Source organism: Hibiscus syriacus, unplaced genomic scaffold, assembly GCF_006381635.1.
Source record: "Hibiscus syriacus cultivar Baekdansim isolate YM2019G1 unplaced genomic scaffold, ASM638163v2 tig00112813_pilon, whole genome shotgun sequence".
NCBI classification, from domain to species: domain Eukaryota; kingdom Viridiplantae; phylum Streptophyta; class Magnoliopsida; order Malvales; family Malvaceae; genus Hibiscus; species Hibiscus syriacus.
In genome coordinates this window covers 132944-147667 of record NW_024063407.1, presented here as the reverse complement: position 1 = coordinate 147667, position 14724 = coordinate 132944, and the positions used below count along the sequence as shown (strand labels likewise).

The following is a 14724-nucleotide window of genomic DNA, read 5'->3' as shown; positions in this document are numbered from 1 at the left end:
TTTATTTGATCAATTCATATTATGATAATTTAAACGTAGCATTTTAACTTCAAGATTTAAATAAATAATTCTTACATTTAGAGTAGTGAGATATGTTGTCAAATGTTTTCAGCTACTTCAGCTTTGGATGCATCAGTAACACCTCATCATGAAGGAAAAACTGCACTCTCGACACGTGGGTCCATCAATAAATGAAAGGTCTGAATCTCTATATATAATGTATGGTTCGAAAATTCATAAATAAGATGTAATAATTCAAATGATATTACGATGTGTTTTTCACTTTCTAACTTATTATCGACATTTAATTTTTGCCATGCACGTTGCGTTAAAATTTTTATTTTTTAATCAATAATTGGTTAATTTAATAAGATGATACATTAGATATTTTAAGTAAAAGTAGATGTTCGAATTCTAATATTATGAACAAAATAGTTTAGATTGAAAGAATGTCTCTATAATAGATCTCTAAAACATATGATCTTAATTAATCTATCAATATATCGAATATATCTTTATTTTTTTATTCATTTTCATATTCGTGTATTTTTAGATGTGTGAAACCAAATGCTGTCATTCTTTATTAAAGCAATGTTATGTGTATACTATTTCTCTAGTCTCAGTGCCCATTACTTTAACTTGCATAAGAATAAAAACGATCTAAAAGAGAGAACATGTATGTATATATATATATATACATGTATATATGTATTATTGACTTCCATTGATATTGACAATGGAACTCAAGAAAATAAATAATCCTAGAGACAGAATACAACAAAAGGTATTAGCAAGCATGATCACTAAGATACACGATCCAAGGATCAACAAGAATGTAAGCAAACCTTAAAAAACAAACATAAAAGCTGGACCTATGACTTGCAAAATGCAGCGAGAGTATCAACAAGGGCCTTTCTATCATACTCGCCGGTGAAAACACAATTTCCGAGGGGACCTTTCAGAAGGATAAGCCTTAGTAGCCCATCTGCCACCTTCTTGTCAACCTACCATTAACAGAACGATACATATTCGTTGAGTGTTAGAGAAAGCAATTTGAGATGTACGGAACAAGTAAGACTCGGTTCACTTACCGCCATGACAGACTTGAACATTTCCACAGTCATGGTTTCAGGAGGAGCAGTGGGTAACTTAGCCCGCAGTAAAATGTCATTGACCCGTTTGACAATTGAACTGTCGATCCAACCGAGGCGGTATGACATGTCAACAGCCATAACCTGAGTTAAGCACAGATTTGAGTTTAGCAGAAATGTGGAAGAAAGATAAAAAACGAAATGCACAACAATCACAATACCGTGCCAGCTGCAACAGCTTCTCCATGAAGCCACTCTCCATATCCAAACCCCGTTTCTATAGCCTGGAAAGAAACATGAAGTCAGCAAAAAAAAATACAATCTTGAGTAACTGAACCATTTAAGATCAAGTACAAATTCTAACACAAATAAACACAAAATAACTTCAGCGTCAAGCAAAACCATAAAGAATATTAATGAACATTGCTAAAACACGAAATCTCAAGCTGTTAGTAACTTGAAATGTATTCAATTTTAAAACCGTTTCAATATTCCCTTCACGGGATTTCAAACCACGCAATCACAAAACAAAAACTCCAAAAAGATCGAGGATACTTCATAAATTCAGCAAGTTACACTAAGAAGCAAAAAACAGAGTATACAAATGCACCAAGCATGAATATAATCCATTCCCTTTGCACGCAAAAATCTAATATATCCAGTAGCTCACTTATGAAACTTACATGACCAAACGTATGCCCCAAGTTCAGTGTAGCCCTCAATCCACTTTCTTTCTCATCTAATGAGACAACCTCAGCCTTGTTTTCACATGATCGCTTTATAGCATAAGCCAGCGCATAAGGATCCCTGTAATGATCAACAGCAAATCACATACTACTTGAAGAAATGTAGATTGCAATGATGACAAAAGCACCGGCGTATAATAACGTTGGTTGAAGTAGACAAGGACAGTTTTACACATTCACAAAGCGCATCAGGAAGAAAGTTTAATCACTTCAAAGGATAACATATTCCCTAAAGCCCAAAATGACAAACAGACAACCACCAATTTGAATTTCAATTCTAACCAAAAGTCCTCAGTTTCACATTTCAAAAGAAGTTTCAACACATTCAAATGTTTTACAGATCATTACATAAGTTTCGGGTACCTTGCCATCAGTTTCTCCATATTCTTTTCCTGCCACTCAAAAAACTTAGCATCTCTGATGAGCCCATATTTTATAACCTCTGCCAGACCTGAAGCCAGTTCCCTATCTGGCAATGTGTCCAATGTGTCTGTGTCTACGAGCACACATTGAGGTTGGAAGAAAGCACCGATCAAGTTCTTCCCAAGAGGATGGTTAATACCAGTTTTACCCCCAACCGAAGAATCTACCTGCTTATTATTAACAATTTTGAAAACATCAAATTTCTGCACACAATGTGATCAATACATGAATGAACCATGAATGTGAAAATACCTGTGCCATAACAGTAGTAGGAATCTGGATAAAATTAACACCACGAAGAAAAGATGCAGCTGCAAAACCACACATATCCCCAATCACACCGCCTCCAAGAGCTACAAACGTACATCTCCTATCCAATCGGGACTCGATGGCCTTGTTGAAAACTTTCATGAGAGTCTCCTATAAGCATAAGCATTACTATTGATTCCATTGACTTTTAACAGCAACAATGCCTTAAATCAAAATGCTAATTAAATAGGACAAAAACAGAAAAGGAAAAGTGGAAAACCCACCATATTTTTGTATTTCTCTCCATCAGGTAAAATCACATTTTCAACAGAAACATTCGGGTTTCCCCTTGTTAATGCATCAACGACTTTATCCAAATACAAAGGAGCAATCGTAGTGTTAGTTACCACAAGAACTTTCTTCCCATGAACATGCCTATTTAAACAACAACCCATTAACATTTAACATAAGATACGAAGAACAAGTTAATCATAACTCTTCGCCAAAAATAAAAAAGGAAGAAATTATTGAAGTAAACGAATGAATTTAACTAACTTTTGAAGGAGCTCATGCTGATCAAGCAATCCGGACCCGATGTAGATGGGATAGCTCCGATTACCCAAATCCACCTCAACAATTGTGGGGGCAGCGGAGCTCTTTTCACCAACCGACTGATCCATCACCCGAGTTGCATTGGGGCAAACTCTGCGACTGAGTTGACTGGATCTGGAGAGAGCAAGTCGTCCCAGACTCAACTCACAGGAACCGGAACCGGAACCGCGGAGAGTAAGGTTGAGGGGTTTATTAAGCTTGGGATTGGAGTCGGATGACAAATTGGTGTTGGACTTTGAAGAGAGAGAAAGAGAGAATGCGTTAGTGGTGGACGCCATGGATGAGAAGAAAGGAAGGAGGGGTTTGGCTTATTATTGTTTGGTAGGGGAAGGATTAGGAAGAGGAAGCATTTGTTTGAAGAAGAAACAACGAGTGGGTTGGTGAAACGCGAAGTTGTTGGTGGACGACGACGCAATTGTAGAAATGAATGGGTCCCGTTTTCTGAGATTTTTATTTTTTGGGTTGGTGGTACTCGCAATTAGGTGATTAGTTAGTTAAATGATTTATTTGACAAAATAAATGGTTAAATTATATTTATTTATTTATTATAATTGTATTTGAGGTTTTATTCCGTATTTTTTTTATTAATCTAAGACGATTACATGGTAATATATGTTCACTATCATTTGACAAAGAAATCTCAAATATCACTATGGACTCTGATGCTCGAATACGAAATTACTAGAAATAACAATCATTCTTTTAACTATTAAGATAGCTTAGATAATATTATTCTTGATTGTTTTTAGATGATCGTTCAAAAAAATTATCACACTCCAAAAATAGGAATTTTTATAAATCAATTTAGTATGCTTTAAATCTTAAAGTTCAAACACTATCGTTCTTCTTTCTTCCATTATATGTGTCAGACAAAATATCATAAATTATACTTACTATGTTTTCTTGTAACGTTTTGAAATTTGAATATCGATATCATAAATAAAATAAACTAAAAATTATATTAAAATGAATGAACATATTACATACTCTTCAAAATAACAAATAGTGGAGGATGATGAATCGTCCCTTTTACTAGAATAACGTTAATTGAAGATGAAACTCGGTGTTCAATTCCTTTATAAACTGCAACATGCAACGGTGTGCTGAGAAGATTCAATGGAATATTCCTTATCTCAGCTGTGAGCAAACAAAGTTGGAGTTGGAAAGCCTTTATATCTGTCAATCACTTGAAAATAAAAGACCTTTCCAACTCCTCGAGGAGAAAAGTTGATGTTCCAGTAATGGAGTTAGCAGTCAGCAGGGATTATTGGCAATGGCAAACTTCCTTGCACTTTTAGATTATTTAGAATACATGTCCCACATCGTAAACGTCCATTTGTTCATGTTTCGAAAACAAAACCCCGAATGTTGAACCTTTGTTATCACGGAAAGCACCGCTTTTGTCTTTAATCTTTTGCTTTTGTTTTCGACTATGATGAGGTCACAACTTATATAAACTTCTTCAAGCTGTTCTTCGGTGAGTAGCCCACCTTCCATGGCCGTAGTTGCTTTCGTTTCATATTCCCTTTCTTCATTTCTTTTCTTTTAAAAGAACCAGTGGCAGAGGATGTGGCTTAGACTATATAATATATGTGCATCGTGATTTAGAATTTGTCTAATGACATGAATACATTGTCTTTATAGAACTCAAATCATCTTTATTTCTCTAGTGACGTGATTAGCATCTTTTCCTTTAAGTATCATCTCTAATGACGTGATTAGCTTGTTATTATTGATTCGGTAGTTAAATCAGTAAATTAATCAGTCATATTCCTATACGACCAACAAACATCTTTAATTCCATAGAAAATATCTCCTCTTTTCCGCCAAATACATTAAACTACAACTGTTGCCAAAACCTTTTAATGATTCCCTGCTGTAAGAAAAGTTGAGATTCTTTGAATCCTTCACTTTAGGTTACCAGCTGTGAACCATAACATTTGAGATTAAAATTTAAAAGGTCCGGAGTCATGTTTTTCTTCAGCCCTTTAAGAGAGTAAGGGCGTACTGAATGGTAGTGTGGGAGTTGGCGCGTAAGCTCCAGACCCCGTCAACTCATTCAATGAATCTTCTTTCATTCACCACGCGGTTGAATTCTACTTCGTATTTACCTGCAATCAATGGAATGGGACAGTCATCCGAAACGATAAAATGGAGGCGTCAAGACTTCTCTATGACCCAGTGGGACATCTCACGAATTGGATTTGAACCAATATCAAGATACTTTCGCTTTATTATCTCGTGATTGGGTACGTCGTCCTCCTCATAATCCTAAAAGAAATAACATTTTGTCAGAATATATCCCATCTTTTCACCGCTATGTGGGTAGTCCTATGCATAGTCTTACTATACTATACATCGGAAAAGAAAATTGAAACAAGATTCAATCCGTACTCTTTTTTCCAGTCTTACCTTGCATCATAGGTAAGGCAAAGCGCTTTCTTTTAAGAATGTATCTGGTTCTATCTTTCTTTCGTTACCACCTTTTTCTAAAAGTGATTGTAGTAATTGAGGTTTTATACTTTTTTGGAATAACTCATTTTCCAAGTTCAGAAGTTTCCCAAGATTCAAATTGACCAAATTAGAGGGGTCCATCAAGGGAGGGATAGGGCAGTCACTTTCTTTCCTGTCGATCGTCCGTCCTTCCATCTTAGTTCTTTCCCCTGCAGAGGATACCCAAAGGAGATCAGTTCAGTATGCCCATATAAATTCAATTCATGATGATTAAGGTTTTATCATGCGAAGAAAGCAGCTAAACTAGCTCTTGTATGGTCCGGAGTCATTGAGTATCATGCGTAACTATATGTAAGGATTTTCTTAGGGTAAATGAAAAAAATGTGTATCCATTTTATAATTGAATTTTAAATCTTTTTAATTTTAATATTAAATTTCAGTTTTGATTTTAATATAAGAATTGGATCATGAAATTGTTAATGTCACGATGAAATGATCGATTTTTTAAGTGATCTTTAGTTTGTATATCGATTTTATCTTGTACCCACAATCATCTACTCCTTCAAACTTGTTAGTTAATCATCGTCTATCGATGGTTGTCATTCATGGTAAGATCGACACTAAAATGTTTGTATATCACTCTTCTTTCTTCTCTTCAAAATAATTTTTCGCGAAACTCAATCAAAGCCGACGATAACCTCTTTAAAGCTTCGATGTTCAAATACTTTGATTTCCTTCGATTATTGTCTAATAAAACTAATTTTGAGGTGCGTTCTCTTTTATTTTGGTTATATGAATTTTTATCATGATATTCTCAAATATCACATTGTTTATATATGAGGTTTTTTTATATAAAAAAGTTTAAATATAATCTTTTAAACATACACTCGTTGAGTGATTGAAGACAATGTCTATACATGTGCGTTGTTGTTGTCGTTTGCTCATGCATGTGTAATTATGTATCTTTGATACGTATCACGTGTGTTGTTTATTTTTTTAATAAAATTTGTATAATTTTTGACTCATTATTTTTATTTCTTTTTATTTTGATTTTGGATAACGTTAGCATGAGATGAGTCACTTATCAAATTTGTCATGTATGCGAAGACACTCCCTACAAAATATGTATTTAGAAAGACACTTTCATTACAGCATGTCTTTACTCTTTACCAACAAAAACACTTTTTTCATCAATAATATTATTTGAGTGTCATTCTAATAAAAGAATTAAAAAATATTATTCTAATAAAATTACTCACATTTGAACTAGTTTACCTATTTCTAAGTGTATATTGAATTTAATTCTTCACTATAAGAGACAAAGGGACATACAAATATCTGGATATTTTGAATCCCAGAATTAAATTTTTGGGCAGATTCAGTCTTAATGTTTCGATTTTCAATTTAATGATTGATTTGATTCTAACTATAATTATTTAAATGTGGGTTGTTAGTGTAAACCTAAGAAGAATATATATTATATTTCTGAAATAAAATAATTTGCTTATGGATATGTGTATATAACATTAAGATATGCATGGTTTGAGTGACTTAACTAAACTCATACAATCTGGATTTTGTCCTATATTTTTTCCTTTATTGAACAACAACTGGGAAATTGAAGACTACAATAAGAAAGAGAGGGCAAGAAAAACAGTGACGGCAAAACCAAATCGGAGAAGGGAAAACGATTGGATCCCGGTGGAGTCTCCGGTGGCCAAATTTGCTAGCCATTGACTGGCCAGTGCAGATGTCTGCATGGGATCCGGATCCGGATCCGACCCTGTTGCCTTTGCAGTAGCAGGATCCTTTGAAGATTTCAAACTGCAAAAAAAATTAATGTATTCAATCATCAATCTTTTTCAAGTGCCAAATTCATATGCACGGTGAATTTAATGAATTAAATTTGGAAACTTTTACCTTGGGACATTGGGACAGAAAGTGATGGTGTAATCAGAGCCAGAGCAAGTGAAAGTGCTAGTGGCATCATCGAAAGCATAGCTATAGGATTTGGGGCAGGCCGACTTGAACACTTGCGAATAGATGGACGGTTTACAGGCGGCCGGACTATTGTAGGCTCCGCTACAACAGTACTCCGGCTTCCCGAACGCGTCGCAGGCACTCTTACAGGCCGCGCCGCCGTCGATTCTCAGTTCGGATGGGCACTTTTTGTTCAAATCCGTCAAGCAACCGGTGGTGGCACACTCTCCTGACCCTCCATTTCCTTCCACAATCATAGGCAAATTGTAGCCATCGACCAGACTCACGTCGTAGAAATCTTGTGATCCCGAACCGAGCGTGAACTCGGCTAAGGTGGCCGGCGGGATGGCCCCAGCTCCCTTACATTCAATTTCGCCGGAGCCGCAGTCGCCTGTAGAGCATGACCCGCTGCCGGAATCATCGAAATTGCAGCCTGTTCTACCCCAGAACCGACCTGCCCAACCAGTAGGAGCTTGGAAGGAACGAGAGCTGCCTTTTGTGAGCTCAAAGCCTGTACTTTCAAGCTTCGGACTTCCTGGATTAGCTAGAATTCCAGGCCATACCGTGTAATCGCATTTGTTGTTGAATGTAAAGGTGACAGCCATGACACCTGCAGGAAAAAAACAGATAAAAAGACGATTAAATTGGTTTACTTACAAAAAAAGGATCAAATTTTACGAAAATGTGAAGCAAACCCATTTTTAATGAATCATATATTCTCATTACCATGAAGAAACACAACGAGAATGAAGCTAAAGACGCTGAGAAAAGAATGGTGACCACTGGAGAACAGAGCCATGGGGAATATATTCCCTGCTTTTATTGGTGAATGATTGTTTCAATTCTCTGAAAGGGAATTTTTCTATTTAAGCAAAGATAATGTTTATGGAATATAAAGCGTAATAAGAAGAAGAGGAGGAGAAAATGAAGAAGATGCTTGAGACTACCACCCATAAACCTCCATAGCTTCTTTTTATCAGTTTGAGCCTTCACTCTTTTCTTCTCTGTGGGAAAGAAAAGAAGGCTGAGTTGAGTGGTGGTGGGGGAATCTAATTATCTGCCCTTCATCCTATTTATAGCCAAGCATCATTGAGTAAACAATCAAGACAGTGAATAGACAGCCAAATCAGCGAAGCACACCGCCTCATTGTCATTTGTTTGCTTCTTTGGCCCCTCCTACCTAGTAATTAGGCTTTTCTGAGAAAAACAATTTAAAACTGCTGTTTAATGAGGGTATAATTCCCATTGTCAATACAAAACTTTTTCATGGAATTAATAATCATCTTTTAGAAAAATAAGATATTACCTTTTGCTTTTAGTGTAGGCAGAAATTAGAGCTTCCACTGTCCACATTCAGTCATTCACCAACCACTCATTTACATTAAATATTGAGAAAAATAGAAGAAAATTTATATATTTTGGTATGGAAAACTTATTTCCTAAGCATATCATGTTCCTGATGTAAAAAAATGGTTTTTAGAAATTTTGAGATATGTTTTTAATGGATAAAGATGAATATTCAAATTATAAAATTATGATTTTATATTTTAATCCATGAAACTTTTACAATAATATATCATGTGTTCAAAATAATCGAGGGATGAGTGAAAATTTGATATTTAAAATAAATTATTTATGAATTATACTGAGAAAAATTATAAAATTTATGTCTATATACATAAATCAACTTTAAATTTTTGAATGTGAAAGATAAAAATTTACCCTATACGCAGGCATAAAATAAGATGGATGACGCGAATATTATTGTTTATTCTCTTCTTCACAAGATCATACAACGCAAATCCATGAATTGTACTTGGTCTCACAGATCTCATGCATGAAACTGAAAGATTTTAGTTGAGGGAAAAAAGGTTGGTCAAATAATTTGGTTCGTCAGAGTCCAACAGTTGGACATGGACAAATCTCTGACCCACCAACAACTGTCCCAAGGTTCTTGCAAGATCTTCGAGTTGGAACCACACGGATGTTTTGGGTTTCTTGTTGCAATTTCCATCCAGGTTCGTGGTTTGTTCCATTTTTACACAGCTTTATGGGATCCTTAACTTTTTACAGTGGGGTTGCTTTAGCTTGGCTTTTCGGGTGACCTAACCACTGTTTTAGATAAGGCGTCAGACGTCAATACGCTAGCCACATTCTAATCTCTGATGGATCAACTTATGGAATTTGTAGTACGAATCATATTTGAGAACAGTTATACCAATTCTTTTTTTTTTTTTTTTGACTAATACAGAACATAAAACACTTAGAGGTTTGGCATAGCCTCTTGAGTAAAAAGGCTCACCACCGCATATGGAGTTTTGACAAAAAGAGTCTCTCCTTCAATACTCTTTCACCGAGACATGGATGCCGATATATCAATTACGTCGTTCGCACCTCTCCTGACTTGTCAGGAAAATTATCTCTCAAGTACGTTCCAGGCCCAGCATCAATCTTATAGTATCGGCTAAGGAAACGTTGCATGAATGATTCGAAATTTTATTTAACAACCACACAGATTCTAAACTATTTATCTCGATCGTAATTATGCAATATCCAAATCTCCATGCATGTTCTGACGCATTATAATTCTGCGATATCCGAGCAGTAAAGTGAGAAGTGAATGATACCCACTGATCCCCTAAAGTTTCCATGTGAAAAAAACTTGAGAAAGACATGGATGTTTTCTTACAGTGATTTTGTCTTTCACTAACAAAATTAAACCAGCAAGCAATCAAAATTAAGCACTTAATCAAAGTGGGAATTCTCTTCTAAGAATATCTACACAATCTCATGATTCAGTTCTGCTATCCCTTATGTTTTCTGATGTAATGGATAATAAAATAAACACGGTATCCGTTCTAAAGTCTGTATTTTGTACTTGGATTACCCAAATCATACATTTGGAAAATGTTTATCTTACCAATTTCTTTTACTTCCATCAACATCCAAGAACCTCCATGGATGTGCGGTATGTCGTGTAGATCAGATTTTTTTTAACCCCTTTTCCCTTTGCCCTTTTCCCTTTTTTTTCTTTTCTTTTTAATTTCTCCAATCCATAGTGCTTTAATGATATCTTGTTGTCGTGAATTCCCACTATGACGGTTCTCATAGTACAGAAAATAATAAATCTTTTTGAAAAAGGTTTGCTCGAATCTGTGCTGCTTAAGCTTCCTTCTTTAAATTACTAGGCTTTCCTTTTCATACAAAAACATTGTATCATACGAGTAATGATGAAAAGCAGGAAAGTGGGTTTCACACCACACTGCAGTGATATTAAATAGTAAAAAAATATTGCATTCAGCCACAAACCCTGATCATAAATTACAAAAATAAACATATAATATATATTTTTAGTTTTGGGTAATGTAATGTGGCTTTTAGTTTTGGGTTATCAAGATACGGTTTAGCTGAGTCTGAAAGTGCCTTGTATCCTTTTGCTTTTTCAAAAAAAAAAAAAAAAAAGACATTTATTGATTTACCAATGGCTTGTGTCTTATCGTCTTGAGATCGTCTACTCCATTTCTGGCATATATTATTGTGAGGATGAGATTACCACATTTGTGTAATACCTTGTAATGTAGAGTTTTGTTTAAATATTTATTTCATCACAAATCCCCGATAAGCAACTCTAGTGGGGAAATATGTGAGACTCGTTGCCAAGGACTGTCAAGTTTCATACAGCATTTAAACAATCCTCATCACACGAGCTGTGGGATTTCTTATATTCCCTCAGAAGACTCTGAAGAATGATTGAACTGCTTTTTCATATTCTCAAATAATAATTCAAAATACCATGAGATTACTTCTTTGATACTCTCTCTTGACATTCAAGGTTATTTTGCCACCCTAGTCAATCTAGAGGCAATGTACTCCTCATCTTCTCTAGATTGATGGATTGGTGAAACCAGTTCTTAGGGTGTGAGGGCAGAGCATCGAGGACCAAATACCGGTTGAAATCATTATTGTTTATGGCTATTGTAATGATGGAAAGAATCAAAATTATAGTAAAATAAGGTGGGGTGGGACAACTAAGCTACTTTATGGACGGTCTAGGCTTGTCCAGAAGGCTGATGTGAAGTTATTCGACATAGCAAATTGGACAAATTTGTTTAGATAATATTGGTTGGAAAGGAAGAAATGTGCGGTGACGTAGATGCGGGCTATAGTGTTTGCTTCTTCTCAACCCATATTATCCAAGGAAACAATGCCCCATGTTCGCCACTTGTCCAGTCCATTATTACCCATCATGTCTCCACTACAAATAAAATAATCAACAAAACATGTTTTTTCACGCTTTCACTCTCAATTGGATTGCTCGGATTAATTTTTAATTTTAGATTAATTTGAACGGATCAATTCACATCATTTTGAGTTATTCACCTATTCAAGCAAAATTTTGAATTCGGATATTCTTGGTTAAAGGTTACTTTCAGTCATATATGTTAAGTATAATGTTAACATAATTCTTAGGTTTATTTGGACTAATTTGAGTTATTGATTTTTTTTTCTTTTATAAATTTTAAATCTAATCTTAATCCTACTTAGAGGGAGGAGGAGGAGTGGGACTCTAGGAGAAGAAAGAAATCTTAGTGGATCTATAACCCATAACTTAAGAAAATATGAGAATATAAAGATGAGCAGCTTGATCAACCGACCAAATATGCTTGCTCAAATTATTGACTTATTATAGTCAAAGTGATTTGAATTAAACTCAGATTTAGATTATATTAATTTCTCATGGTCCTATTTAATTGGTTCATTCGTTTGATTGTTTCAAGTTTGAATCTAAACCAATCAACTCAGATTTTTAAATTCTGATAACAATTTACAGACAATTGGGTACAGAAAAAGGACCGAGTTCAATAGGCTTGCAGTCTCACACCGAGATTTGATATGCGTAGTTACAAATTATTTATATATATATATAAACAAATCAAGAATCATGGACACTTGCGAGTTTAACTTGAGAATATAGCCCCACTTGATACCACTAGCCGAAGGATGATGCTAATAGGTATGGGCTTTGGAATCTTATTAAGGATGAAAAAGAGAACCAGCAAGTGGCGACTCCTTCATCTCACTTGGCCTTGAAATTGGGATTTTCTCCTTAAAATGTAATCGGCAGGAAAGAAGGCCCTTGAAAGAGTATAAAACCCTTTTTACTTCACAAGCAACCAATTTTTATTATCCTATTCGAATAGATTCTCTTTTCTTTCACCTTTTCATTTCAGCCTCTTTGATTTAGCAGAAGCTCAAATTACAAGTTAATCATCGTTCATTAATCAGAGAATATATAACAGTTGCTCGAGTCATTTTCAAAAAACAATATTCCTACTTTAAAAATCTCCGATTGCCTAGACCCTTTTTTTGAGAACTGGTGGCCTTTTATGGTCGACAACTAAAACGTGCAACGTCAAATAACCAATCACTTAGCACAGCTGTTAGAAACTTCTGTATGATGGCAAGATTAGACTTACAATTTGCTTAATCACTAGCAACTACATACGTGTTGTCAATGTGGTTTTGATGCTCAGTGAGGGAGGAAAGAGTGATAAAGATGTTTAATCTTTGCGTTGTTAAAATGGATGTCAATGTAATATGTTTAATGGTTTGGATTGAAATGAATAAAATGTATTAATATCACACATACAACCACTTTGTATATACATCCTAGCTAAGAAAGTAGAAGCAACATCACTTGCATTTTATAAGCATTTTATCTAATTACTCGAATGATATAAGAAGACAATCGTCTATAAAGCATGGGGGATGGACATTAACATCATGACTACTGATCCAAGTGAAATCAAATTCTAGCTCAAATCCATTTTATAAACAAATCTAGACCAAGGTGACATCAACAACTCGAAAATTATTCCTCACTAGTTCTAATAAATTTAAAATTTAATTGTGATTAACAAACAAGAAGCACGAAGCACCAGTATAACATTCAAGAATCTGAAACCCTGACCAATTCTAAAACAATTTATTATGACTATACCACCTAAACCACTACAAAAAGAATACACTTCAATATGAAATTATATTCTCTTACTGAAAGATACTATGGAAAAAGCTTAATGTCAAAAGCATAGACGGATGATGCATCAATAAATCTTAAGTGCATTAAACTAAGCAGAAATAGGAAACTATAAAGAATATTATAGCTCAAAATGATCATGGAATACCATCAATTTTATACAATAACTTCAAAATATAAATGATCCATGCAGAACAACAAAATAAAGAGAAAGAAAAGCACTCAGGAGAATATAGAAACATTAATTCACACTTGAAAATAGATGTTGTTGATTCGAGAAATAACCCAAAGTCAGTGATAATAATTCAAAACAACCAGAACAACAAAATTTTTTAAATTTTAATCCGAACCAGCTCATCTATCTATCAAAATTGAAAATGCCCTTTTCACATAAGTTATTTAATGTCTAAAAGTCCATATAGGATCATATAGATGCATTTAGGAGCATATGGCTGCATGTGGTGGAAATATATTTTGACTTGGCATTTTTAATTATAATCGGTGTTGCGTTATGGGGAAGGTGTTTTGTCTGATGATGTGCAGGATTTGGGAGCAAGGATAAACGAGGAGAATTGTCGTGGCATGCTGAGAATGCTGAGCAGAATGAAGATGCCAACTCGGACGGCATTTCAGAAACGAAAAAGACAAAAAAATATATTTTCAAGAGCAAGTTGTCCCTATCTTCACGTGCCATCGCTGCTAGACACCTAGAAGGGAACATCTGCCATCTGGGTCGACTGATCCTGTCGACACATACGCCCAGCTGCAAGTCTCCCAGGACAGACCACTGCTAGCTGCCCAATAGGGGACCATTTCCACCTTTGCAGTACCCCTCACGTGAAGGAAACCAACTCGGGGCATCCTAAGAATTTTAACACAAATCCCTAGGTTTATTCCCCACTATAAATAGAAGATGAAACCACTAGATTATGAGACTCGATTTTTTTTGAGAAAAGAGTGAAGAGGCGGCTAGAAGAAAAATGTTCCTCATTTTTCCGTCAATTGTTTTTGCCTTGGCATTCCTCTATTAGCAAGCTTGAGGGAGTGGCGAGCTAGGCGTCTGAGATGAACTAACGAGCTAGGGCAGTTCGTGGTGGCCGAGGGGACCTCCGACAGCGTGCGTCAAAGG

General features: G+C 35.3%; 2 protein-coding genes across 2 annotated transcripts; both read right to left on the bottom strand.

Annotated features, from left to right (window-relative positions):
* Positions 1-822: 822 nt before the first annotated feature.
* On the bottom strand, positions 823-3513 carry LOC120183836 (3-dehydroquinate synthase, chloroplastic-like). Its single transcript, XM_039188454.1, has 8 exons — positions 3065-3513; positions 2794-2944; positions 2513-2680; positions 2201-2427; positions 1775-1898; positions 1313-1375; positions 1092-1235; positions 823-1004 (listed from the first exon to the last, which is right to left on the bottom strand). Exons 1-8 carry the CDS (start codon positions 3397-3399, stop codon positions 873-875), a joined length of 1344 nt encoding a protein of 447 aa, XP_039044385.1. The 5' UTR covers positions 3400-3513; the 3' UTR covers positions 823-872.
* A 3570-nt stretch (positions 3514-7083) lies between these two features.
* LOC120183838 (thaumatin-like protein 1) lies at positions 7084-8649 on the bottom strand. The gene is made up of 4 exons (XM_039188456.1): positions 8503-8649; positions 8282-8401; positions 7496-8165; positions 7084-7399 (listed from the first exon to the last, which is right to left on the bottom strand). The coding sequence occupies exons 2-4, from the start codon at positions 8352-8354 to the stop codon at positions 7201-7203; spliced, it is 942 nt and encodes a 313-aa protein (XP_039044387.1). The 5' UTR covers positions 8355-8401; positions 8503-8649; the 3' UTR covers positions 7084-7200.
* Positions 8650-14724: the final 6075 nt, after the last annotated feature.

Coding starts and splice junctions, on each gene's coding strand:
- LOC120183838 (XM_039188456.1), bottom strand. CDS start 8,354: ATGGCTCTGTTCTCCAGTGGTCACCATTCTTTTCTCAGCGTCTTTAGC. Junction 8,166..8,281: donor TCTCGTTGTGTTTCTTCATG/GTAATGAGAATA, acceptor TTTTTCCTGCAG/GTGTCATGGCTGTCACCTTT. Junction 7,400..7,495: donor TTCTGTCCCAATGTCCCAAG/GTAAAAGTTTCC, acceptor TTTTTTTTGCAG/TTTGAAATCTTCAAAGGATC.
- LOC120183836 (XM_039188454.1), bottom strand. CDS start 3,399: ATGGCGTCCACCACTAACGCATTCTCTCTTTCTCTCTCTTCAAAGTCC. Junction 2,945..3,064: donor CAGCATGAGCTCCTTCAAAA/GTTAGTTAAATT, acceptor TTGTTTAAATAG/GCATGTTCATGGGAAGAAAG. Junction 1,005..1,091: donor TGTTCAAGTCTGTCATGGCG/GTAAGTGAACCG, acceptor TGTTAATGGTAG/GTTGACAAGAAGGTGGCAGA.